Source organism: Rhizopus delemar, genomic scaffold (assembly GCF_000149305.1).
Source record: "Rhizopus delemar RA 99-880 supercont3.2 genomic scaffold, whole genome shotgun sequence".
Taxonomy (NCBI): domain Eukaryota; kingdom Fungi; phylum Mucoromycota; class Mucoromycetes; order Mucorales; family Rhizopodaceae; genus Rhizopus; species Rhizopus delemar.
In genome coordinates, this window is record NW_027137828.1 from 793,825 (window position 1) to 819,864 (window position 26,040).

The 26,040-nt window shown below is 34.1% G+C and overlaps 13 protein-coding genes across 13 annotated transcripts; 6 read left to right on the forward strand and 7 right to left on the reverse strand.

The window, feature by feature from the left end:
* Positions 1 to 92: 92 nt before the first annotated feature.
* Positions 93 to 951, reverse strand: RO3G_02517 (uncharacterized protein; the record flags this gene model as incomplete). The annotated part of the gene is made up of 2 exons (XM_067657108.1): positions 93 to 105; positions 188 to 951. 2 exons carry the CDS (start codon positions 949 to 951, stop codon positions 93 to 95), a joined length of 777 nt encoding a protein of 258 aa, XP_067513209.1.
* Positions 952 to 2,682: 1,731 nt separating this feature from the next.
* RO3G_02518 (uncharacterized protein) lies at positions 2,683 to 3,453 on the forward strand (the record flags this gene model as incomplete). The annotated part of the gene is made up of 4 exons (XM_067657109.1): positions 2,683 to 2,963; positions 3,054 to 3,230; positions 3,287 to 3,401; positions 3,448 to 3,453. The coding sequence occupies 4 exons, from the start codon at positions 2,683 to 2,685 to the stop codon at positions 3,451 to 3,453; spliced, it is 579 nt and encodes a 192-aa protein (XP_067513210.1).
* Positions 3,454 to 5,544: 2,091 nt separating this feature from the next.
* Positions 5,545 to 6,140, forward strand: RO3G_02519 (uncharacterized protein; the record flags this gene model as incomplete). Its single annotated transcript, XM_067657110.1, has 2 exons — positions 5,545 to 5,695; positions 6,106 to 6,140. The coding sequence occupies 2 exons, from the start codon at positions 5,545 to 5,547 to the stop codon at positions 6,138 to 6,140; spliced, it is 186 nt and encodes a 61-aa protein (XP_067513211.1).
* A 163-nt stretch (positions 6,141 to 6,303) lies between these two features.
* On the reverse strand, positions 6,304 to 7,466 carry RO3G_02520 (uncharacterized protein; the record flags this gene model as incomplete). The annotated part of the gene is made up of 3 exons (XM_067657111.1): positions 6,304 to 6,590; positions 6,656 to 6,869; positions 6,918 to 7,466. 3 exons carry the CDS (start codon positions 7,464 to 7,466, stop codon positions 6,304 to 6,306), a joined length of 1,050 nt encoding a protein of 349 aa, XP_067513212.1.
* Positions 7,467 to 9,414: 1,948 nt separating this feature from the next.
* Positions 9,415 to 9,568, forward strand: RO3G_02521 (uncharacterized protein; the record flags this gene model as incomplete). The annotated part of the gene is made up of 2 exons (XM_067657112.1): positions 9,415 to 9,466; positions 9,531 to 9,568. The coding sequence occupies 2 exons, from the start codon at positions 9,415 to 9,417 to the stop codon at positions 9,566 to 9,568; spliced, it is 90 nt and encodes a 29-aa protein (XP_067513213.1).
* Positions 9,569 to 9,693: 125 nt separating this feature from the next.
* On the reverse strand, positions 9,694 to 10,996 carry RO3G_02522 (uncharacterized protein; the record flags this gene model as incomplete). The annotated part of the gene is made up of 2 exons (XM_067657113.1): positions 9,694 to 10,745; positions 10,792 to 10,996. 2 exons carry the CDS (start codon positions 10,994 to 10,996, stop codon positions 9,694 to 9,696), a joined length of 1,257 nt encoding a protein of 418 aa, XP_067513214.1.
* A 173-nt stretch (positions 10,997 to 11,169) lies between these two features.
* RO3G_02523 (uncharacterized protein) lies at positions 11,170 to 12,602 on the forward strand (the record flags this gene model as incomplete). Its single annotated transcript, XM_067657114.1, has 4 exons — positions 11,170 to 11,357; positions 11,554 to 11,926; positions 11,981 to 12,354; positions 12,407 to 12,602. 4 exons carry the CDS (start codon positions 11,170 to 11,172, stop codon positions 12,600 to 12,602), a joined length of 1,131 nt encoding a protein of 376 aa, XP_067513215.1.
* A 702-nt stretch (positions 12,603 to 13,304) lies between these two features.
* On the reverse strand, positions 13,305 to 15,246 carry RO3G_02524 (uncharacterized protein; the record flags this gene model as incomplete). Its single annotated transcript, XM_067657115.1, has 8 exons — positions 13,305 to 13,541; positions 13,593 to 13,682; positions 13,738 to 14,053; positions 14,120 to 14,286; positions 14,336 to 14,870; positions 14,954 to 14,984; positions 15,047 to 15,127; positions 15,186 to 15,246. 8 exons carry the CDS (start codon positions 15,244 to 15,246, stop codon positions 13,305 to 13,307), a joined length of 1,518 nt encoding a protein of 505 aa, XP_067513216.1.
* A 1,452-nt stretch (positions 15,247 to 16,698) lies between these two features.
* On the reverse strand, positions 16,699 to 17,081 carry RO3G_02525 (uncharacterized protein; the record flags this gene model as incomplete). The annotated part of the gene is made up of 3 exons (XM_067657116.1): positions 16,699 to 16,757; positions 16,808 to 16,864; positions 16,988 to 17,081. The coding sequence occupies 3 exons, from the start codon at positions 17,079 to 17,081 to the stop codon at positions 16,699 to 16,701; spliced, it is 210 nt and encodes a 69-aa protein (XP_067513217.1).
* A 560-nt stretch (positions 17,082 to 17,641) lies between these two features.
* Positions 17,642 to 17,991, reverse strand: RO3G_02526 (uncharacterized protein; the record flags this gene model as incomplete). The annotated part of the gene is made up of 2 exons (XM_067657117.1): positions 17,642 to 17,801; positions 17,984 to 17,991. 2 exons carry the CDS (start codon positions 17,989 to 17,991, stop codon positions 17,642 to 17,644), a joined length of 168 nt encoding a protein of 55 aa, XP_067513218.1.
* Positions 17,992 to 18,766: 775 nt separating this feature from the next.
* On the reverse strand, positions 18,767 to 20,217 carry RO3G_02527 (casein kinase I isoform delta; the record flags this gene model as incomplete). Its single annotated transcript, XM_067657118.1, has 6 exons — positions 18,767 to 19,006; positions 19,073 to 19,392; positions 19,445 to 19,673; positions 19,753 to 19,829; positions 19,896 to 20,078; positions 20,190 to 20,217. The coding sequence occupies 6 exons, from the start codon at positions 20,215 to 20,217 to the stop codon at positions 18,767 to 18,769; spliced, it is 1,077 nt and encodes a 358-aa protein (XP_067513219.1).
* A 3,481-nt stretch (positions 20,218 to 23,698) lies between these two features.
* RO3G_02528 (uncharacterized protein) lies at positions 23,699 to 24,130 on the forward strand (the record flags this gene model as incomplete). Its single annotated transcript, XM_067657119.1, has 1 exon — positions 23,699 to 24,130. The coding sequence occupies one exon, from the start codon at positions 23,699 to 23,701 to the stop codon at positions 24,128 to 24,130; it is 432 nt and encodes a 143-aa protein (XP_067513220.1).
* Positions 24,131 to 24,707: 577 nt separating this feature from the next.
* On the forward strand, positions 24,708 to 25,420 carry RO3G_02529 (uncharacterized protein; the record flags this gene model as incomplete). The annotated part of the gene is made up of 2 exons (XM_067657120.1): positions 24,708 to 25,257; positions 25,392 to 25,420. 2 exons carry the CDS (start codon positions 24,708 to 24,710, stop codon positions 25,418 to 25,420), a joined length of 579 nt encoding a protein of 192 aa, XP_067513221.1.
* Between the last annotated feature and the right edge of the window lie 620 nt (positions 25,421 to 26,040).

The following is a 26,040-nucleotide window of genomic DNA, read 5'->3' on the forward strand; positions in this document are numbered from 1 at the left end:
TGATATTTACACTAATGCGATTGTATTTGTTATGAAGATTTTAAAGAGTTTTCAATATCTTCGAGATGAGTATGTAATGTCTATTTTACTTATTAGCTTACACACCTATACACATATCAAGATTACCTGCATCCTTCTATTATAATTCACATCTGTTCCTCCCAACTCAATCACTCGATCTACAAACGTCAACAGTAACTCTGTCATATAAACAAATGTAGTCTGTGGATTCGTCATGATATTTCCCGTCACCCTTTTTTGATTCTTTTCTGTTTCAATCACACCAATCGCTCGAATCGTAAACTCGACCAACACAGCACTCAAGTTTTCAATAGACAACTCCTGCGATGTAAAGTCTCCATTAGATATGATTTGAAGGTCACCAAGCACCAAGAGACAAGAAATGGTTTGTGTCATATTATCCAGTAACTGCATATATCGAATATCCACTCTTTTAGATGGCACCATCCTCTTTTCATCTTCATCTTCTTTATCATGCAAACGACTCAAGTTTTCACACATCCACTGTCCATAAATCGTAACCATCGTTCGACAGCTGTAGATGATCTTGAGGCATGTATAACCTATACACATCGATGCCTCTGATATAAATTCAAGTCCAATCAAGATGGACGTCATCAATTCCTCTCCTACAACAGGTAACTCATACAATTCAGACATGTCCGTCACACGATTTCCAATCTTTTTACATTCGCTGTCCAATGCCTCCATCAACCCAATACAGAGATTATACAACCACTGCTTTGTGGCGTCCAGCAGACGGTCATCCACAGGCAATCCCATCGCTTTCCATTCTAGTCCATTTTGTGTGAGTGCGTCTCCGTAGAGGGCTAGTTTGGTATCCAGTATATTTTGAAGTCCTTTGATATCCTCAAGTAAATCAGATGTTCTAGGTATCGTTGCATGAATCGAACTATTCATGTCCTCCATTGACTAAGCCATGATTAATTCACTTGTTTATGATCAATATCTATCCTTTTACCTGAACAAAGGTAGCCAACTTGTTGACCTTGTTTTCATAAACAGACCATTCTGGAAATATTTGCTACGTTTTCTTTTTATTAAATTAACCAAGAAATAACTTCAAGCTTTTATCTCTTTCCATTTTTTTTACCATAAAATTCAATGTGTGATCACCACTCAATTCATCTGCTAACCGTAACACTCTATGTAAATGGTCCCGTAACTGTTCAAATGTCTGGTTGGACGCTTGCAGCAACTCCAATTCTTTTCTTAATAATTTTTGCCTTTCATCCGATACTTGCTTATATTTTGAATACGACATATGGTTCAATTCTGCTTGTCCTCTCATCCACTGTTCAAGTGAATGAGATGATCCTGTGTTTCCACTCAGTGAGATCCGACGTAAAGTAGGCATTGGATTATCTCCTCGATTCAACTTGTTCCAACTGACCATTTCTTGATCACTGCTCTCGTCATTATCATCATCCTCCATAGATAAGCTGCGAGCGATATCGTTGGCTAAATTGCTAGATAATTTCTGCATTTTTCGTTCATGGGCTGTTTCTGAAGTGCTCCGTTTACGTTTAAAACTTGGTGTGCTAGGTGGTGAGGATACTAACTATATTTTAGCATGTGTTTATAAGCATGTGTGTCTCTATCTATACCAGTGATTTCATAGTCGTCTTTTAACCAATCGAGTCGTTGCGCGTCATTTTTAGTAGTTGGATTCAAGTCATTAAATAAGCTATCCTCTACATAAACTATGATAAATACAACTATACTTTATTATTATTATGAATACCTAATAGACTCATAATCATATTAATACAATTCTTCCAAATGTCTTGTTCAGTCCTTAACCCATCGAACATGATCGCTTAACCAATCTGAATAAAATGGAAAAAATAAATAAAAAAAAAGTCAAGACTTTTTAAATGCGCCCCAAACTGTTGTCACAAAATCAATGCATTGTTGTACAAAAAAAACTCCTTTCACAATCATAACGTGCAAATGACAGAAAATCTACGAAATACTCTTTCTTCATACAATGTGATATTTTATATTTCTTTTTGTAACCTCAAGTTTGTTTTTTATATGTGACTTGAAAGCGTTCTATAAGGTCGATAAGAAATAAAAGAGATGATTAAACTTCGAAAGACAGGAGTCTATATGCAGTAACAAAAATCAGCTTGCGTTACGTATCTATTTTTTTTTTTTTCTTTTTTTTTTTAAAAAAAGAAACTAATGTCAGAAGAACAAACAAGTAATGATGAGTATTATGTAAAGTCCATAGAGTGGAAAGGAAAGCAAGCACAGATAATAACACAAAACGGTAAATACAAAGAAGAAGAAAAAGATATGTTTTTAAATGGTAGTAGAAAATGGACCGTGCCCATTAGTGGCCATTTGTAATGTATTATTCTTACGAGGAGACTTGGAAATACAACCAGTTGGTAGAGAACTTGTTACATTTGAATACCTGGTTGAAAGACTAGGCGATTATTTATTGAATCATATCCATGTAACTCGCTATATTATACTTTAAACATAGACATCTGACTGATCATATAAATTCAGGAGGAACATGATCAGTTATTAGAAGATACCTTGAACATTTTACCCAAATTAAAAAGTGGATTAGATGTAAATATTCTATTTGATTCTATTCACGGATTTGAACCAACTCCCGAACTATCTATGTTTGAATTATTTGGTGTTGATCTTGTACACGGTTGGATAGTGGATCCTCAAGATACAGAAACATATGAAGTGATTGTAAAGAGTTGTAAAAATTATAACCAAACAGTGGAATGCATCGTACAAGCAAATGAATCAAGATCGGATAATCCACCTACACAAATCGAAGAAGAGAAATTGCACCAGGCATTTGTAGCCGATGAATTCTTGAAAGATACAGCCACTCAACTTACTTATTATGGACTTGAATTACTATTAGCTGCTATACCAGAAGATGATCTGTGTGTTTTATTTAGGAATAATCATGTAAAGGTGTATCTCCACCATCTGTCGTTTGTTAATCGTTCATTCTAGTTTTCTACGATTTATAGACACCCCGAATTTGGTTTATTAATGCTAGTGACTGATTCGGGTTTTATCAAGGAAAAATCAGTGACTTGGGAAAGCTTGGGGGACGTAGATCAAGGTTCATCAGAGTTCTTTAATGATTCATTTCGTCAATATCAACAGCATCCGCCGTTAAACGAGCACGAGGATATTGATTTAGAGTAAGTTCTTTTGATAGGATGAGGAGAGTGAATAATTAAGCTAATTTCGTATCTAGTCATGCTATTGCCATATCGCTTCAACAACAGCAATTACAAGAGCAGCAACATCATCAGCAGCAACAGCAGCAGCAGCAGCACCAATTAAATCAACAGCAGCAGAAGCATCAGGAAGTAAAGAAAAAAAGAAAGAGTCAATGCATTATTATATAATAAAAAGTTGTAATGTACAATTGATAAAGAACACTTTCACATGTAAAAAATTCGACCCTTTTTTTTCCCTAATAAGCAATAAGGGGCAAGTATGACACAAAGGAGTAAGAGTGAAGATGAAGTAAAAGGTTGATATTTGGAAAATGCAGACGTATTTGATGTTGTTATTAACGTGATAATCGAGTGATAGTCTATTAAAGTTATCCAAGAGGCTTTATAGGGCAATAAAATTATGAATCAGTATAATTGACTTATTTGTGAGTTTTAACCCTTCTTGCTTTCTTTATTCATGTCTCAATATAAGGTTTAGGGCCTTAGTTTTGATACTGCGATGCGGTTCTCAGTTCTTAAATACTCTTGGATCATTCATCTAGAAATTCTCAAAGTTGAGATTGTTTGAATGAACTGATGGTTTCAAGACGTTTTAAGCATGGATCATTCAATTACTCAAGTGTGCTGACCTTTAGAGGCTCAAGAGTATTTATATTACTTTTATCATACGATCTGCAAGCAAAAAAATATTCAAGCTGGCAACCAAACCTTTTGGGAAATGGGCAAAAAAAGTATGTCAGTACAAATAACAAATTTACAAAAAAAAACCATCAAATCAATGGACTCAGAAAACTGAAGAAGAACTTATATGCTGATGCCCCGAATTGTCTGATTCTTTAATAAAGAGGCTACAAAGTGCCTAAAGATCCTTTCACTGATGCAAGTTATGTCAAGTTACCAAAATCATAGTTTACAAATCATTTGATCATATTACATGCCAGTAATATCTTTTAAACACACGGATGTTCTACTCGATTTCTTTCAAGAAACTCAAGAAGGATGTTATTGGCAACAGATGTGGGTTTGTGACTAGGTACCTTATTGGTCATACTGATAATGTTCTTATTTGAGCTTGTTTCTCTTGATGCTATTGTCATCTCTATCTACATGGGTCCATTTTCGGTTACTGGCAAATAAAGAGTAAGGCATACACACATCAAAGAATATTATGGTAGGTGTAAATTGTGTCCTGCAAATCAAACTTTGTGCAGCATCAGTAACTGTATGAGAGAAGTTTCTAATTTGTTTGAAAATTTCTTGTACTGAAAATAGTTGATGTACAAATTAGTTTAATCTATATAGCCGTAATGGTTGACTAACCCTTTCACTTACTTTTAGCCACATCAGACTTTTAAATTTAAGCTTCAATTACAATAACACTAAACAAAAGATCACTCACGAAATTGCCAAGGAAACTGTAGATGACAGCAAAAGAAAAAGTAAAGATCAATTGCACTATTCTCAAAGATATCATCCTACTCGAAAAAAAAAAAAAAAAGAATTATAGCTTTTAAAAGCGATTCTTTTGACTCTTTTGCAAACAAGATTTCTGCTCTCATCAAAATAACTATTGAAACTGTAGAACGCGTGTGCAATTGATCCAGTGGGATCACTTTGCTCTTATAACCACTGCAAAGGGTAAAGCTATAATAGGGCCAATACAGAAGTTATATTCTGTGTATGAAGTGTAACACCTGCATTGCGATGCGAGACCGCGATGCGATGGCATCTAAAAGAAAAAACACATCACATCTTTAAATATATATCATAACGTAACAATTGACAACCCACTGGATTCAAAAGATATTTACTAATAAGCTCTGCTGATGAAAGTTTTTATCGGTTAAAAGAGTACGTAGATTTGTTTGTTATAAATCATAAAAAACTGTATTCCAAATAAGGGCATACCTACCATAATTCTGTTTCTTTAAGGAGGGGAGGGGATCCATATGCTGATCCCATACAAAAGGAATGTTCTATAACCTATGTTTACTTATTCTCATACATAAAAGGTTAAACCTTGATATTGTAAATCAGATTAATGAAATTTAAAAAATAAAGCAAAATAAATAAGCATCTTTTCTCTTCTTTTTCTTATTTCCTTCTTCTTTGTTATGGATCAACAAGGTTTTATTACTTGAAACAATAAAGATATAACCTATTAAACGTGATAAAATAGGAATAAAGTCTCAACCTTATTTTGTAAAAAAGTTATACAAGTAAAAAGATATTTATTGTATACATTCTTGGTAGAATAATTCATTAGGATAGAATGCTTGAAGATGCAAGTATTCAGCATCTTATTTCCTGGTCTGAAAGGGGTGACATTTTTCGTGTATACAATTCAACTACTTTCTCTAAAGTAGTTTTACCTCAATACTTTAAACATAGCAATTGGCAGAGTTTCATCAGACAACTCAATAGTAAAATTTCACTCGTCATAAACACACAAGCAATTTATATATTTGTTAGTGTATGGATTTCACAAGATAAACGATATGCTTAATTCAGATAGTCAAATATGGGAGTTTAAACATCCAAATTTTAAAAGAGGAGCAGTACTTGATTTACAATACATTAAAAGAAGAGTGAGTACGAAGAATGTTAATAATACAAATGAAACAGCAAGTTATAAAGAAGATGAAAACTATGGTCCTCTTTATAAGCATATGTTGGATGTAGAAGAAAAGTTGATTTACGTGTCACAATCATATGATATAGTAAAGAAAGAAATGAATATACTCAAGTCAGTGTTATCAAGACAACAAGAGACACTTAATGAATTTACCCAACTGTTTACTGATTTACTAGCAGATAATAACATTGTTACTAGTAAGTTCTGTTGATTGTTCAATAAATTACAAATAATAACAATAAAAGTAGATTTGAATGATATGAAAAAGGACTTTATTCTTTTTAAATTAAACCAATTGCAATCTTTACTATTTCAGGACGATAGAAATACAAATATTCAAAAGATGGGATTTGGTAAAGAATCTTATTTATTAAATCCACGTGAAGAAGAATAAATCTAAACCCAACCCCAAAGTTCTTTTAACCATCCTTCCATGTCACAATTTGGGTCTGCTCTCTTTTTTATAAAATCATGCTCAAGCATTTCTTCTGGTGTTGGCCTTGACTGAGGTTCTTTAATTAAGCATGTTGTCACAAAGTCCTGACATTCTGCTGATCTTTCTTTTCCTACTGTTGGCATCGGTTGATGAATAATGAAATCGAGTAATTCAAAAATGGTCAAGTTGGGTTGATCGGGTGGTGGTAAAGCAGGTCTATTTTGAGCTACTTCAATAATAGTCAAACCTAAAGACCAAATGTCAGATCGAACAGTATAGCTCGCTCCTTGAATACGTTCTGGCTTAATATACTCATTAGCTCACTTGTATGTAATATAAAAGAGTACGTTACTGCCATGTAATATTGTGTGCCTGTAAATGTTTGTGCAAGAGAATTGATTAATTCGCCAGAAACACCCAAGTCACACAACTTGATCTTTCCTTGTCTTGTCATCAAAATATTAGAAGGTTTGACATCTCTGTGAATAACATGCTGTGAGTGTAAATAGATTAAACCTCTGCAAACCTAATAAAAATGTTAATTTTAATGCCAAAGTCTCCTTTTTTTTTTTACAGCTTCGGCGACATTCGCTAATATTGTTTCACCAATGACACCTTGTAATTGGTTTGCTTTCTTATAAATATCTTCCAGACTACCTCCTTCACAATACTCCATACAAATCGATACTGTCGTTTCTTCCAAAAATGCGCCGTAGAATGCTACAATATAAGGTGATTCACATGTCTTCAAAAACGATAACTCTCTCAATATTTGACGTTGAAGCTGTGGGTCAGGGTCCACTGTCATTGTCTGTGTAAAAATGCATAAATAAAACCATGCGACATATACTTTTATCCGAGATACCTTTTTGGCCATAATTTTATTTAAAGGTTTATAAAGTATCTTCCAAACTGTACCGGCTGCTCCTTCGCCTAATCTTTGAATAGGTTCAACATCGTTTGGTTTTAAATCACTATTGTTGTCATCGTCATGATGTTGCACAAGTCGAGCAATATCTTGGCGCCAATTACTTGTATCAGTCTCTTCTCCCGTTGTATCAGATAAAGAAGCGTTTAAATCTAACTTCAAGCCTGGTGATTTACTCTTGAGTCTACCAGCCATCTTGCAATAAAAAAAAAAAAAAAAAAAAAAAAAAAGAGAAAAAGGAGACCAGTGAAATCCAACCCGGGTTTTTCCAATAAATTTGCACATCTGTTTTTTAATTTGATCCGCGTGCGCATTATCTGAGCATAGAATCAGCTAGACAGGACACAGATTAACAGTCTATCGGTATATCAGCACACAAACCAAAGCTCTGGATAGATGATTACACAGGATTTATGGATAGAATTCCGTGATTTTACTAGCATCATGTCCTGTATAACATGTCTATCTTCTACATAAGAATAGCTTAGTATATCACAAGCATGTTTTTCATGCTCATTTTGCTTCCCAGTATCATTTTCACTCAGTTATCATCCTCTCTAGAACAACGGTACCAGCTAAAGTAGCTCTATGGAAGCCTATACTATATTCTGCAAAAAGAATTAGTGATAATACCCTAAGGTAATCCCTATAGCAGGACACTATTGAACTAAAAGCAGGCCAAAACAGCAAACTGTTTTCTGTTATCTATCACACACACTCTCTCTCTTTGGATCCAACCTTGTGGTTTTTCATGAATATCAATAAGAATTTTAAAAGTGAAAGAGAGAGCCAATAAATAAAGCCTGTCTGGGAAGCAAAAATGGTTTACAGAGAAGATAATTTAGGCTATTAATGCTAAGATGTATATTATATTGTCGCTGTACGTTTTATTCGTCTTATTAACGTTGTCGGAGTAAGGGGTTTAATGTTTATTACAAGAGAAATCCAAAATTTCAACAGAGAAGTAAAGTTTTGTTCTCCACTGATATATGTTTATATTTGAACATTAATTGATTTAATATATATGAACGAATCTTTTTCTTTTGCTCCTTAGGTGATGTATTATTTTTAAGATTTTTTTCTCTTTTACTGTAGGCTGTATGCTAGCAGCCTAACCAATTATCATTGGATTCACTTGTTCTTATTTTTGGAAGTCAGTCGACTTTATCAATTGCTTAATTGTAGGGTCTTCTATAGGGTTTTCCTTTGATTTATTCCCTAATTACAAATGTTTTCATTATACAGTAGTAGCTTGTAAGGAGCTCCAGAACATTTCCAGACGCTTGTTAATTAACAATTCCATACATTCAATTCAGTAAATTTCTTTAGCTACATTTGAAACTGACTTCTCAATGCAATTTACCATCAAGGAATTTTTAAAAGGTTACGAAAACAGTTTTCAGTACAAACTACGATGTAAGCATTCTAATATTGACACAAGAAACGCCATATCCAAATTCTGACAGGAAATGAAACAATGTAATCGGAGAACAAAGTTAGTAAAAGAATAAACGAAATTATTGGAAAATCTGCACATATTCATAGGCGGAGAAGTTTTTTTTTTTTCCGTATTACTGCCTGCTACCCTTTTAGCATGGGCAGATTCTCTCCTTTTCCTTAATTTATCAATATGGTAATATACACTTGAAGAGGGGGGGTTGTTTCAATTCTCCATCTATCTCATCCATCCATCCATCCATCCACTTATCTATTTATCTAAATGACCATACATCCACTCGACATACAATATACAACGCATACATAAATACACGGCACATTACATCGGAAAAATATCCAGCTTTACATTCAATTGGAGAAAATGGAGATGATATCAAAGAATGAAGACAACCTCCCTTCTCTATTTAGTTACATTTTTGAATTGACCGTTATTATTGTTAGACCAAGGGTACTAGTTCGTTTGGTAAACGCCACACCAAGTCTCACACTTTGTGTCGTCGTTGCGGTAACCGTGCTTTCCACAAGCAAAAGAAAACCTGTGCTCAATGTGGATACCCTGCTGCCAAGATTAGATCTTGTAAGAGAAAAAATGCATAGTATAACGTGTATGTAGGATTAATTTTTTTTTTCACCAGTCAACTGGTCCGAAAAGGGCAAGAGAAGAAAGACCACTGGTACTGGACGCATGGCCCATTTGAAGGAAGTTCACCGTCGTTTCAAGAATGGTTTCCGTGAAGGTAAGCTATTATGAAATGTACAAAATGAGAGAAAAAGAATGGATGCTTACGATGATATTATTAGGTTCTCAAGCCAAGAAGCAAGTTGCTGCTTCTGCTTAAACAAAAAAAAATAATGCAGATTTCTCGTTATTAATAAATGTTTGAACAAGCAAAAAAAAAGAAAGTTTTTTTTATTACTTTTACGAAATAGAAAAAAAGATTTTGGAAGTTTGAGTGATTATAAACTAAATAGCCAAATCTAGGATAGCTTGTTCAAAGGGCATATCGCTTTCACTCTTAACCACTTGTTCTTCATTCCCAAAGCACCTAAACAAATGTCCAAGTACATTTGAAAAGGATTGTGCGTGCGAACTTGACAAGATGGAATCCGCAATAAAACAAATATTCAAATAAAGTTGCTTTTCTCCATCCAAATGATTATTACCAGACACAAGTGCCTTTTCTAGTGCTTGATATTTCTCTACAAACAGTACATGATCTTGCTCTTTTGACGAGTTGAGAAGTAAGTTCATCTCGAGTTCATCTAAGGCACACACAATACGCTGCAATATTAGCGCATGACGTCGAATCCAGATGGGCAGCAACGTGGGTTTCGCTCTCCATTTGGTCAAGTGGTTCAACCACGTCACACCTGCAAGGATCGCCAAACGAGGCAAAGCAACAAATGCCAAGGGTTCAAAAGATGTGATCGATTGGATATCAATTATCCGCTGCTCGATCGCTCTTTCTAGAGTGAGGGGTAAGAGTTGAACAAAACGATCATTCAAAAGATCGACTGGCATGGGTCTTTTCTTATGAAAAGTAGTTGCCACTGATTTTTGTATGATGTGGTGATGACCAAAGACGATTTGCAGATAAGATTGATAGAGACTCATTTCAAATTCGCACCAACATGTATAAAATCGGTCCAAATGCGGTATCAATTCGTTCACACTGCCATCCATTTTGCTAAGAAAGGAAAAAAATGTGGTAGGATGTTCGAGTAGACGATGGGTGGTACATCGAACTTGCTCAAGGGATTGGATTAGTTTGATCGCCAAGGGCTGTAAGGTTTCTGTGAATGATTCAAGATATCGAACTTGACAGTGATGATATAAAACTTGGGCAGCAAATAAAATCGGCTCGTAGTAACGTTTTTGGGATCTACGCAACAAATGAAGCGTGTCGAGAAAAATAGATTGTTGTCGGTGGACTTTGTCAATGGCCCTTTGAATTTTTGTAATATTGGCTTCCATTGTTTGTTGAAGTTCCTTTGTACTTGCCAACCACTGCTCATCTATAATAGAAGGTTTATATTGTGTTTACTATAAAAGTGTATTTACCAGCATGGTAGAGTAAAGATAGCAAATTATCTTTATTTAACTTTGGTTTATTACAATGAGTATTGGACCATGATTTTATTGTCATGATACGTCCGATTGTCGTAGGAAATAAACGATGATGTTCTTTGGATCTATCACTCACATAGGCTTTTTTTTCTGTCACTAACTTTACTGTGTAAATAATAAAAGGATCTAATTGATTCATTATAAAGAAAAGAAGAAGAAAAGTTAAAAAGAAGAGGATGTGTTGTATAAATTGTATCCAATCGAGTTCTTTTATGCCCAGCTGCATAAAATCAGGACAATAAGAACCCGACTGTATTTTATTTTTTTTTTTCTTTTTTTTTCACACAAATTCCTTATTTTTTTAACTGAAATATGGACCAACAGCAAAAAGGCTACTATCCTCCTCCACCTCAACAACAAGCTTACTATGCTCCTCCTCCTCCAAATCAAAGTGGGCAATATTATCAGCAGCCTTATTATCAACCACAGCCACAACCACAGCCTGTATATGTTCAACAACAACCACAACGTAAAGATGACAATTCAATGTGTTTAGGATGGTAAGCTTTTATAATCTGTTTCATATTCAACATAATTATTAAACGGTGCTGTCTATTCATAGTTTGGCTGCCTTATGTTTTTGCTGTGCTTTGGACGCTATTTGTTAAAAAAATAAAAATAAAAACTCCTACACAAATTCGTTTCCTTTTTTTTTTTTTTTACATTTTTGCTATAAAAAAATTAAATGAAAAGAAGTCGCGAAGATCAAGATCAAGAACAGACATTTCAAAAAAGAAATAGATACTCTAATGAAGCAGTAGCTCAACATTATAATGCAAGACCTGATGTGGGTGTAGTCAAAAGAAAAGAATCCACCATCATTCGACTTCGAAGCTTTAATAATTGGGTCAAAAGTGTCCTTATTCAACGTCACGTCAGACCAAGACAGTGTGTGCTGGATATGGGATGTGGTAAAGGAGGTGATTTACTTAAGTGGGCTAAGGCCAAGATTCAGCATTTGGTGGCTGCTGATATTGCAGAGGTATCAATGCAACAAATGCAAGGAAGATATCAATCATTAAGAGATCGTCGGTTTACTGCAGAATTTTACCCAATGGATTGCTATAGTGTAAATTCAAGAAAAAAGCTTTTCATTTAAATCTTGTAATAACATTTGGTATAGGAGCTTTTGGAACCCAAGTTGCAGCCGCATATTAAATTTGATACAGTCTCTATGCAATTCTGTCTTCATTATGCTTTTGAAAATGAAACCAAGGCACGTACAATGCTGAAGAATGTGACTAGTCGATTACGTTCAGGCGGGCATTTTATTGGGACAATGCCTGATGCTAATTGGATTGTTAAACGTTTGAGACAAGAAGAAAAAGGATCTTTTGGATTTGGTAATTCAATTTATCACATTGATTTTGAAAATATCAGAGAAGACGGCAATGGGAAGAAAGTAGGGTTTACGCCTTTTGGATGCAAATACATGTTTCATCTTGAAGATGCAGTTGATTGTCCTGAATATCTTGTGCATTGGAATACATTTGAAAAGTAAGAAAGAAGTAGCAGGTTTTTTTTTGTAGTTTATTAACAATACCAATAGGCTAGCTAGCGAATATGGGCTTGTCTTGAAGTTCAAAGAAAACTTTCATAATTTTTATGCTAATTCTCTTAAAGTGCCTGAATATTCCAGATTATTGGAACGTATTGGTGTGGTAGGGGGAGATAAAGCAGAGATGAGCTTAGAAGAATGGGAAGCAGCTGGTATTTATTTGGCATTTGCATTTGAGAAAAGATAATAAAAAGCATGTCTTTATTTGAAAAGACTAAGATCAGTTCTCATTTTCAAAATCAAAAATACTATAGAACCTATTTAAAAAGGGAATACAAATAATCCAAAAGAGGTCAACAGGCATAGGAATATCCAAATTATAAAATGCAATACATCAATCTTGATATCTCACTCTATAATCATTGACTTCCAAGCAAAAGCTCTTGTCATTGAATACAAAGCAAATTTTAGCCATGTTGAGAAAAGTAGGATGGTTCAAAGTGTAATTATCTTTCCTGTCCTTTTTGATATCGACTAGAAAATATGATCAAGGAAACTATTTTAGGAGAATAAAGATTTAAAAGGCACCTGCGTTAATAGAGGTATTTATTGATTCTATTTCAACGCTCAACATTTCAAGTCGAATTAGCATCACTGTCACATCGCAAAACCCGTCTTTGAGGTGATGAAAACGCGCGCTACAGCAAATACTTTTTAAATGTCAATTATCAAGCAGATGACGCTTATCTCGTAAAGGCAGTCAGATTTGACAGGAAGTAAATAAAAAACATTTGACTTATCATAACACAAAAACGTTTTGTTATTTAAGCTTTTCACGAAGTTTAAAATGACATGATTTCAATAGAAAATGTGAACCATCATATTATTCATTGAAGATTTATAATAACATCAAAGTTGATGTTATGTAGATTTTATTTTAATTGAAAAATTAATCATGAAGAACCCTGCTATCACGATAACTACGTCCTCCTCTTGATACTCTGTTGTTTCTTCCTCTGTTATCAAACGAAGTGTTGGGACGATTAATGACTAACTTGTTATCGCGGAAAATAGTTCCATTTTTAGTTAAAGCTTGTTCGAGGGCTGCTTGGCTAGCAAATTCAACATAGCAGTGAGCTTTGGGTAATTGGGTTGTAGGATCAATAGGGAATTTAACAAATGTAACCTATGTATACGCAGAATTAGACTTAAAAGGAGTTAGCTGTCGTTCGCTTACATTTTCAACGCCAAAGAATTCTCGAATATCGTTTTCATTCATTGTGGTATTAGAAAGACCACCTACGTAGGCAGTGAAGGGATTTCTTTGCTGTAAATGAATTAGAGTTAACTTCGAGTTATTTTTAAGCCTTCTAAAACATTACCACGCTTTGTCTCTTTTTGTTGGTATCTGTATTATCTTGTTGTACATTCTGAGGGGCTGTAGATGCATTGCTATTATTATTATTTCTTCTGAAAGAAACATTTAGACCATAAGATTTCATTTCGGAAGCAATAGAGCCTTGATTGATACTTAATACAAGTGAACCGTAGTCTGAATCAGGCAAGTTAAAGTTCCACATATTCTTAAAAGCAATTTCATCTTTTTCTTTTATATCGGTTTCTTCGATTTCTGATGAAGAAGGAGGGATGCGATTGACAACATTTAAAGCATTACGAAGTAATTGATATTGATGCTCGCTATGTGTATAAATAGGATGATAAGTGATTTCAAAGCTACAGGAAGACATAAATCGTTCAACTTACTCCACTGACTCCTCTACTTGGTCTTTTACAGACTCCCACACTTGCATAAATTGCTGCTGTGATTGGATCAATCTATTCCTGAAATGGTCAATCTCAGGTTGGCAAGCAAATTCATTGTAAGCAATGTTGTAACGAAAGTGAAGCCCTGCTGAGATTGTAAAATCGGCCTAAAGAAATAATTAAGAGCAATTCTATTTTTTTGTTTTTTTTTCTTACATGAAGTGTCAAGGCAAGTTGTGCCAAAAGCCCTTCTCTTCCAGGGCTTGCATGAGTAACTAATACACGAGTCTCCGAAGCATCAAAAACGCTTGTGGCCAATTCTACCAGCTCACCGATTTGCAAGGCCGTTGTCCACATCACACCCATTCCACCCGCAATTGTATCGGCACCCTCACCATTATCAAACAGCTTGTGTTGTACAACCGCACCTCCCAGACCAAAGAGACGCAGACTGACACCACCTACATCCAATAGATGAGTTGAGGCTTCATCCAGGAGGTAAAGGTTCTCAATCTGATACTCCCTTGACCGAAATTTCTCAAGGATAGCTACATCTTCACAGGCGCCCCAGACGGTATAGACAGGAACCTCCAATTTTTTCTCACCCGATAGAAAGTCAGAGAACTCTGACAAGAGCGTTTGAGGAGATTGTTCCAAGGCACGATAGATGGCTTCGTGAGGGTAAGTAAGTAAACGAGAACGAGTTTGAGATGGAATGAGAGTACTGTATTGAATCCAGTGTTTCAAAGGTCTATTCTAATCATCGGTTACATTCTTTCTTTTTATAACAAAAAAGAGGGTTTTCTTAATAGAAACACTCTATTGGATTCAAACCTTTCACCAATACGATCTAAGCTAGACCGATCTATACACATGTGTGATAAATAATCATTGCCTACTTTTTGCGTCTATTCCTTTATGATTTACCATAGAAACCAAAGTCGCCAGTATGAATGATATAATCGGCTCTATGTTCTCTTGCAAGTCTGTTAAGTTCGGATAGGTTACCTAGCAATAATAAAATAAGTTAACCTATAGATAAGTATTCATAAAAAAGAAGCTTTACCTCGAACATCAGCAATACATAAAATACGTTTTCCCTCAATAGTATGTACACTGGAATTCATCTTTGAAAAAAGAAAAAGTAGATGAAGAAGCAAAAAAATAAAGGAGGAAAAAAGCTTCACACCAAGGTCCTTTTAATCATCTGATTAAAGTTCCGCCAATTTAAGCATTGTTAAATCTCAGCCTCAACACACACTGTCCTAGCTTTCTTCTTTACTCTCATTAAGAGCTCTTAGTAGAAAAAAAACACGCTACAGGAGGAGGCAAAGGATTTGATCAAACTCAGGCACGTGTTGCGAAATTAAGTTGTATATTTGAGCTTGTATTAAAAGCAATTGTTAACTCTTGAAGATGTGAGCAGTTTAAACAAAGCTTATAGTTTTTTGCTTAATGAACTGGAGTCAAGGGAAGATTATCAGCACAATAAGAACAGTGCTGTACGTGATTTATATTAATTGACGGCGAAAGGATCTGTTTGAATGTAAGATTCAACTATATAGGAAACTAACGCGTGTTGCGATTTTAAAATAACATGCAAAGCAATCATGAAATTACTAGCAAATTACAAGTCAGGAGTGCATTTTGTTATCAGTCTGCAAGTCTCTTACATTGAAATCAAAGATGAGATAAAGATACAAGTACAAGTGATAGTACTCATGAAGGCTAAAAAAGTATAAATTTTCCCAATGTAAGAAGCTTTTGTAAAAGCGTAATTTAAAAATAAAAATGAAGCACATCACATACAGAAAGAAGCAAATGAATATAAAAGGAAAAGAAAGTACATGGCGTTTAAAAAGCTGCAGTTAAAAGCAACTGCGGCAACTTAAGTATCCCAGTAGATTGTTTCAGATTTACTTAGATTTTTGTATAGCTGATATGAAGTGCCAATCAGATGTACTAAAACAAAGCACAAGTTTTTCATATAAGCAATGAGAGTTCTGTATGAGATAATAAGCGAACTATACAGACTAAAGTTTATTCAATGCAGTGCTTTCACCGTCAATGGGACATTTGCTTGAAAAATTGGTTGAAAGTTTAAATAAATTTGATCACTTTTTTGACTCCAACTTGGTAAAAAAAAAAAAAAAAAAAAAAGGATATTTGGCCGCTTGTTTGAAAACAATTTATTCTTCATCATGCTTACTGATATTAGCTTCGCAATTTTTTATGAAGACGATAGAGGATATATTTTAGACAAAGTTGGTAATGAAGCAATGACTTTTAATAAGAATCTGTCAAATTTGACAAATGTTTACAAGCATGTTAAAAATAATAAAGTCGGGTTCACAATAGCAGATTACAGATATCTCTTCTCGAAATAAGCATCTAGAAGGAGAGGGCAACAAAGTATAATGTATACATAGACGAAGACCGCAAGTGATACCTTTATTTTTTAAAGAATAAATTACTTTCAAACAAGCGACCAATTTTTCAAGCGAATGTCCAATTGATAGTAGAAGCATAAAATGATTGGTTTATTTATAATGGAGGTTACACTTCAAGCCAACATTAAATTAATGAATGACATGAGTAATACCATAATACACATTGATAAGCATACCAGCCACAATACCTGAGAATAAAGAATGAGTTTTTAAAAAGTACTGATTTATAGTCATTTACCCATTTGGTGTCTTCTGGTAAACACAGTTTCTTTGAACCAAAATAGATTAAGGATACCTAAAAAGCATCCTAACAATAGCCCACATATCATTTCCCTTATTGTGCCTGTGTAAATCGTGATTTTAGTTTTACTTTCTCTTTTTCAGCAAGTTTTTTTTTTTTTTTTTTTTTTTTTTTTACTTTCTTCAGGTAGTCTGTTACCCGTTGTTTGTAGCCATTGTTCTTCTTGCTCAATATGTTGTAGAGTAGGTGGCTCTATAAATTGGATATGCATGAAAAAGTAAAGTCATTGTATTTAGTGAAAGGAACGATAAAGTTAATAAAAAGGAAACATGCCTCCATCAATATAATCTAATGTTGAATGTAACTGATGAAATCGGGTACGAATACTGCGTATTTCTTCTTCATTATATCCAGATTCTTTTAATTTATCAAATCCTCTATTGATATTATTACTATTATTTTTCTTTATAGTGGTCATGACTTCATAATGACAATTCGATTCAGATATTGCACAATGAATATAAACAGGTGTATTTAAATCCACTTTATAATCTAAAAGAGTTTTTTCTTCATCCTTTAATATTTGTCCTCTGAAAATTAACCGAATTAATTTGTTGTTCTCGTTTATATGTTGTAATATCTTGTAAAGTGAGTTGGTTAAACAAAAAATTCCTTTCTTATTTCTCTCTTACTTGTTTTTTAATAAAATTTATTGTGTGTTCTGATGGTATAATATTTAATATTAAGTCTTTTCTTTGCATAAATCGAATAATCACTTTCATAATTGAAATTTTTTTTTGTGAAAGAGAAAGAAAAAAAAAAACAAATGGTTTAATAATGCTGCTTTAAAAAGTGTGTGGCCCCCCGTTTCATTCTCATTTGTCCAATTTCTAACTGTTTAAAGCAAAAGTTAATTGTGGGCGTACAACATTTGTAAAACGTATACTGGATTTTGATTGGGTCAAGACTAGGTTGATTGTGTATAAAAAAGCTGTCAATAAAAAGTTAGTTATGAAAAAGTATTTCTCTCTCTCTCTCTTTTTCTCTCCCCCTCCCTCCCTCTCTCTCTTTTAATGAACCGGCTTGTTAAAGGTATACATTAACCTCTAAATTGAACTGAGGCGCCTTTAAAAGTAGTTTAAGACAATATAATGCATTCTAACTACTTCTTACACTTGCATAAGTAACACCACAGCGACTTTATGAAATTCTGCAAAAACAACGCTTGCTTTATGTAGAAAATAATCCGCAAGTGAAGCCCTTTATTGAGAAAGCCTTTCTTTCAAATAATGTATAGAACAATACCATATAATAAGCTCTAAGAATCACTACGAAGCAGACATGTAATATCATGTGTGTAACGATACATAATCTTGCTAAACTGTTACCAATATCATTTATAAAGTGGTGCCTCACCAAAGAATATATTTCTTATTTACAGATGAAAAACAAAAGTCCAATATACGATCGACAGTATTGTAAGCAGACTTTATGATGAATGCGTAACATTTGGCATATTTCAGTAAAAAGACATGATCTAGTAATCGCGACATTCTTTGAGTTAATCTTACGCTATGTCAAGAGGAAGTATGTGAAATTGAATATCACTTTCTAAGTAGCACTCTAGGGTTCTGCATAAAATTTTTTTTAAACATTATTCTTTGAAAAAAGTTACATATATTAGCTTGCTTGGTGAAGGGTGCAACTAAATACACATGATTCTTATATGCTTTCATTTATTTCCCTTGAAATGTATTAAACTGAGCCTACACTATATACTTTAGTTATCTCAATAAGTAATAGCATAAAGGATAAAATAAATAATAAACTCATGTGTTTTATTACAAAATATAAAAGAAGATAATTGTATATACCTCAATAACCATTTTTGTATATAAAAAGCGATTCACGTATATATATGTGTGTGAAAGATTTCATGCAAACCCTTTGTGTATGTTATGATGGGAAAGAAGGTTTAGGTGGATGATTAGAAGGATTAGCTTTACGGAAAGACGATAAAGCAGATTGTTGCTGCTGTTGTTGTTGCTGTTGTTGGTCAAATTCATATTTTGCTGTTAAGTCTGCTTTAGCTGCCGCTACTCGATTATAATGATCTTGTTGTTGTTGTTGTTGTTGTTGAATAGTTGTGTCCTTTACAGAATTCTCTTCCTGTGATTTGCTATTACCGTGTTCCGCCTAAATACAAATCGTTTGTTTATAAAATGTATGTAATTTACAATAACAAACCCCTTTATCACTTACAGCTCTAATAGTTGTCCAGTCAAAAACATAATCGTAAACATAACCTTCTCTAACAAACAAATCTCTAAACAATTTACGAAGATAAGCATAATCAGGTTTATCATCAAATCTCAAAGAGCGAGTGTAGTTTAGGTAAATAGCAAATTCACTGGGGAAACTACGACACAGCAGTTCCGTTGGCGTCGTCATTTTTTTTTCCATGATGCGGTCGTATTTTTGTTTTTTGGTAGTTGCTTTCAACCCTTGCCATGGTAACGAACCTCTGCAGAAATACATGAGTACGTAGCCTAAAGATTCTAAATCATCGCGTCTAGATTGTTCTATAGAAAACATTATTATAAGGGAACAATAGAAACCTTATATATCACTTACCAACACCTAAATGAGTGTTGATACTCGCATAACGAGCTGTGCCAGTCAAGTTCTTATTTTCTCTATATGGAATATGCAAATGGGTCCTTGGATCACGATATTTTTTTGCTAATCCAAAATCAATAATATTCACTTGATTTCCTCTCTTTCCAACTCCCATTAAAAAATTATCAGGCTTGATATCACGATGAATAAAATTCTTTGAGTGAACGTATTCGATACGAGACAACTATAAAATAAAAGGAGAAGAGTAGAGGGATTAGAAAAAAAAAGGAGAAAGAGGGGGTTACTAAAAAAGGAGTTATTACCATTTGATCAGCTAATAAAAGAACCGTTTTTAAAGAGAATTTTCGATTACAAAAGTTAAAGAGGTCCTCAAGTGAAGCTGTTTTAAGTATAAATACACATAAACAAACATATAATATTGTATAACTAATAAATGACAACTTACGTCCTAAAAGGTCAATCACCATAGCAAGGTAATCACATTCAGAACCAAACCATCTCACAAAGGGCACCCCAACTCCTCCAGATAAAGCTTTATAAACTTTTGCTTCATATTCTAATTGTGGGTGCTTGGCTTTAACAGACTCTAGTTTAATAGCTACTTCTTCTCCAGTAATTATATTCTTGCCTAAATGCAATGTTATTAATAATAAACATATTTTTAAATGTACGAGATTACCAAGATAAATATCACCAAATGAACCTGCACCAATCTTTCTTCCAATTCTATACTTATTACCAACCCTCAAGTCCATCCCAGAACGCATAAAACTCTTATGTTACAAGGAGTGTAAAATTATAAAAAGAAAAGAAGAGAGGCAAATTAAAGAGCGCACGTACACACACACGATGCAATTGTTTGTGCTGAGATTCAATTTGCAAATGACGAAGTTTTTTTTCTTTTTTATTTCCATCTCGTGAACAGTTTATTATGCAAAAAAAAAACAAATAAATAAATCATATCACAAAATGTACAGCAAGCTTATTTAAATTTAACAACTCTTTTTTTCTTATTCCAATTCGCTTACAGTTTGCTTTAAATGAATTTTTTTTTCGGATATTAAATTAAAAAGGGATATACAATTGTTCCAATAAATTATGTTGCCCAATCAGATATAAAATCTCGCTTAATTAGAAGTAAAATGTTGTCCTCACCAAAGATAAAATTTTGTTTTTCTTAATGTTTATTGCAGCGTTTTTGAGATGAAGAACTCTTTCTTTTTATAAAGATGGACAAAATAACATTTATGATGAAGGGGGTCATTTAAAGTATGATCCTATAGAAGATGTTATGTCAACTGTCGACGATCCCAATATTGTTCTCGAAACTTCAACACATCATTCCTCTTGTATGGAAAATAAACTGTGGAAAGAACGACTGAAACTAAAAATTCAACTACTGCAAAGCTAGTACAAGTTGCTCAAAAGAGGACAAATGCAGACTACAGCATTAGTCAAAGGGTGACGTTCATTGATCATATGATCGAATTATCTAAGTGACAGAGGTTTGCTGCTGTGGTCTGAAAAGAATTGGGCATTGAAGCTCGCACTACTTAACGATGGTGGAGAAGTTACGAAGAGACTGGAGAAATCTCTATCAAAAAATCCCACAAGAAATCCAAGGCGACCAAGCAACTTTACAGAGAAACACAAAGCTCATGTTTTGAACCTCGTTGATAACAACCTACAGGCTACTGTTTGGGATGTACTTGAAAGCTTGACTAAATCCTTTGGGAATTTTTCTTTGACAAAATCAGTCATCCATAAGCACATGAACGAAATTTGTAACCTGCCGATCAAAAAACCCCATTTCAAGTCTGAGAAACGTAATAGCTCTGAAAACTTACAAGAGAGATTCGTGTGGTTTATGAAATGGAAGGATTCTGATGCTGATTTCACGAAAAACTGTATTTTTATTAATGACTCAGGGTTTCATATCAAAATGTGAAAGAATTACGCGTGGTCAAAAAAATCAGAGCGTGCAGTTGTGAAACTACCTCAAACACAATATTTGGTGCTATATCCACGAAAGGTGTCATTTATATTACATTGAGGAAATCTCCCCCACCACCCGCGAAAGATACGAGAAGGCATACGAAAGGCAGTAAAGGCAAGAAGAGGGGTAGTTACTGTAGTCGAGGGCCAGACCGATATTACTGAATATTCACAGAAACCCCCTAAAGGGAAACGCCTCTGCCCATTATATGAAGTTCACTAACAAACTCCTTCACATTCTGGATGATATGGGAGGTATGAAAGGGTCTTGCCTGATCATGGATAATTGCTCTATCCACAATTCTAAACTTATGCAAAACAAGACCTTGAGAAGAGATGACAAGTTTATGTACTTGCCAACATACTCCTCAGAAATGAATGCAGTTGAACAATTCTGATCTCTCATCAAAGGAAAAATGAAGCGTGACAAACTTTTGGGAATCAAAGATGCATGTGAACAAGTCCTATTAAGTGACTTGTATGGTTTTGCAAACCATTCAAAACACCAAACTTCGAATTGTTATGATAAAATTCCTTTTTTAACTTTTTCAAAGTATGCACTCTTTCAAGAAATTATTTCGACAGAAGCAAATAATAATAGAATTGAGCATGGACAGAAAAGCTTTTTTTGTAGGATAAGGCAACACAATTAACAAATTTAAAGATAGGAGGTTCTCATACCGTTATCATTTTGACATGTTTGAGTAAGGAAAGTGGAATAGAATTGTACGTTTATTTTCGGGTACATCCTATGCAAGTGAAGGTTCAGAAACTGTCAGATTTTACAAAAAAATTTCTAATAATCTTTGCGCACAATATATCCGTATATTCAGAATCTAAACTTTTCTTTTTACCAATATTCGATTTTATCATTTGTTTTTGTCCCATATATTTTTGAAGTTGTGTACGATAATCTCTGAGAAGAGTGTACATATATACGACATGCTACTCCTTGTGAGGCGACATTTTACTCCTGTGCTAGCAAGGCTTTATTCCTGATTAGAGGGGCAAAGTCCCCTAGCACAGTGGTCAATTTCTTTCTGCTGGATTAGTCCTTTGTCTGGCAGCACTAGTTCTAACCTCCATGGTCGTTTTCTGTTTGTTGGTTCGTGGGTTTAAGACCTGTTATTAAAAAATGTTTCTCATGATAACCAGCTAAAAAAGCGACATCCGAATGAAAATCCCCATACACAAAAAAAAATGGTTTCAAAAAAAAAACAATGGCGGCTTTCTTGGAACTGTATTATGCTTAACTTTGGAACTCTTTTTGGAGACAGACTAGCGTAGTTACGAGATTCTTGTGTGCCATAAGTCTATTCAATACGTTTCTCTAGAATATTCTTTTTTATTCATTTATCATTTATTTATTATTTATTGTTGATCTATCCTGATTTGCTTCTTTTTCTTTTAGTCTTATATAATAATAGATGGTTATTTAGTTTGTTTATAGACAGATATTTCCTTTTATGTATCTTTAGTTGGATAGTTTAGCTTATTTATTTTGAACATTAGACAAATATATCATTATGTAGTATTATTCTGTTTATAGATCCTGAATAAAGAAGTAAACAGGGTAACAAAAATCTATAAAGTATATTTAAAGCCTTTTGAATACTAATAATACTAGATTTCATATTAATATACTTATAAGAAGTATCCCTGAATAAATCAAATAGGAATACAAAGAACTTTACTATTTTAATATATGAAGCTCTTTTTCTCTCTCAAATTAAATCACCTTTTACTTTTATCTTAGTATACAAGTTTACTGTTTCTATTCAGTAATAAGAAGCTATACAAAAGCTATAGTATTTACTACTAGCCACTTTCCCCCCCCCTTTAACTGGCATTATTTTTCTTGAGTTTAGATTTAATACTTTTGACAGCTTATATATATCTGTCGATCGGGAATTCTCTCCCCTTAATCTCTACTGTTACATCTGTCTCCCTCTTTTCTCCTTACTCTCTCTCTCTCTCTCTTCTTTGTATTTTTTCCCTTAAAACCTTAAATGTAATCTAACCAATAAGAACTACATTGGGAAACCAAGATAATTTTCTTATGACATGAGAAACAACTCTTGTAGAAAAATAAAAAGTAAACGACTTCTAAACTTAAAGTTATTTTTTACTTTTCCCTAAAAATCTTTTTGTCTATAAATTGATTTAAACTCGAGTCAACTTTTTCTTTTTTCTTCTTTTGCTTCTTTCATTTCAACATCATTTAATTTATTGAAAAAAGAAAAAGAAAGAAAGATGTATACATCACATTTTGCTTTCCTTATCATTTTAATGATCGCAATTACTTTTATTCAAGAGACTTCAAGCAAACCCATCAAACATATTAAGAGATCTCCCACAAACCAAGGTGTGCCTGTCGCCCAAGGTTATCCGCCAGGCTCTCCAGGAAGCTATCCGCCAGGCTCTCCAGGAAGCTATCCACCAGGCTATTCAAATACTTATCCACCACAGCCACTTCTACCACCTCCTCCACCACCACAGCCACAACCACCACCTCCTCCTCCAGCAGGATTACCTATCAAAGAAATGATTCCAGCACTCAGTGGCCCTGTAAAGCTTCCATCTCCACCAACACTTGCAGTTCCCGCTCTTAGCTTTCCTTCTCTACCTACTTTTCCAACTCTACCTGACCTTAGTGGATTAGGTGGTCCACCACCAGCGGATTAAAGTATTAAAAAAAAGTAATGTAGAAAGTCAAAAGAAAGTATTTGCTTTTTGTTTTTATTGTTTCTTTTGTTTAAAGATACATTTAGTATTGTATTACTGCTCTTTTTCTTAAAATAAAATATAATATGCCATTCATTTGAAAAGCAATTGTAACTGCAGCTTCTTTTCATCGTGATCTTGAAAAACCACAATGATTATATTAAGCATATCCTAGGTTATCCAAAGGAGGGGAGGTTTTTGTTATCTTTCGAGTTTGAACATGAAAAGATTTGTCACCTTTGTAGGTTTATTATACACCTCCTGCAGCGCCCTTTTGCCAAGTTTCGACAAGCCTTACTAAACAATTTTGGCGGAAATTAAGGAAAGGATCGACCTGAAAAAAAAGGAGTGGTTTTCAAGTTTTGTCATTCTCCTTATTATTTAGAAAGTGTAACCCCCATGTTAATCTAGAGACGGGATAGACTTTATTGGTAAGAATTTTCTGGTTAATATGCATTCACATATGTATCTTTATATCTTTATTTATATATCCCTCTTCCCTTTAAATCTTTCTCTTTCTCTTTATTTATATAAAAAGATGCATTCAAATATCTTGATTACGCTTTCAATTATCGCTATTACCTTTCAACAACTTGCAGAAAGCAAGCCAATACCAGTATCGCATCCTCAACATGAGATAATCAAACGTAACATCTGCTCTCAAGTCGAAATCGATGCTGGAAGATGTGTTGTGGCAGGCACCCAAACCACAGCCTATGATGCTGGAGGCGCCCAGCCTGCAGCTAGCTATCCAGATTATCAGTCTACAGCAAATAATGCTGCTACTGGTTATTCAACCACCAGCTATCCCGCCACGACTTATCCAGAGTCGACTTCTACAAGCAAAGGAAAAGGTTCACTAATCAAAGTCCCTTCTCTACCTCCACTTGGTTTAGCTGGTCTTTCTGGGCTTCCTGGGCTTCCTGGACTTCCTGAGCTTCCTGCACTTCAACCTGCTCCACAACCTGCTCCCGCACCTGCTTATTATCCTCCTTATTCTTATTATCCGCCCGCTCCTCCCCCTCCTTCTCCTCCGGCATCAAAAGAGGACGACGAAGCGGGTGATGACGATGATGATGATGACGACAGTAAGGGAGATGAGGCTTAATCTAACTTTATCTTTGGTTTTATTTTTTTAAAAAAAATAGCAATAAAAGGCCATTTCTTTTCTTCCTTTATGTTTTCTGTTTTGTATATGAATTATATTTTATTTAATAAATAGTCAATACGCCAAGTGATTGTACTGTCTAGAAGAGAAAAAATGTCCTATGCATCTTAAGAATGTCGTTGTATTTATTACATCTTAATATTCTCTGTTTGCCAGGCTGAATGCTCTCTTTTTTGATAAAATCCTTTTATTTACCATTCCCGTGTAAGAGATATGACCTACAAGATGGTTTGACTAATGGACTTGGTCATCTATATATCAGAATCTATCTTTGACTTATATAAATGACCGCAGAGTCAATAAAAACGATCACAATCACAATCACTCGTTATACATATTGGATCTAACGGAATCTTTTTTTAACACACTGTACCATCATTTTATTGCTTATAAATATATCAATTTTTTAAGCAACCTTTGCTTCTAACTTTTCTTATTCGATGCCTCTTTTTGTTTGTCATTTGACTTGATGAGCGCTAGAGTAACTCAAATGCTTCTAATCATCACCCCCAAGCATTTGATAGCTGAGGTTCATATTGACTCCAGCATAAAAGCTTATATTAACTGACAGTTACTCTTTTATACGTGCACTTGACAGGTTATCCTTTTTTTTTTTTACTTTCTTATAGAACTTTCTGTGAAACACTTTGATCCAGCTTTCAAAAAGAAAATAATTATAAAAAATTTATTACAGCCATTGATT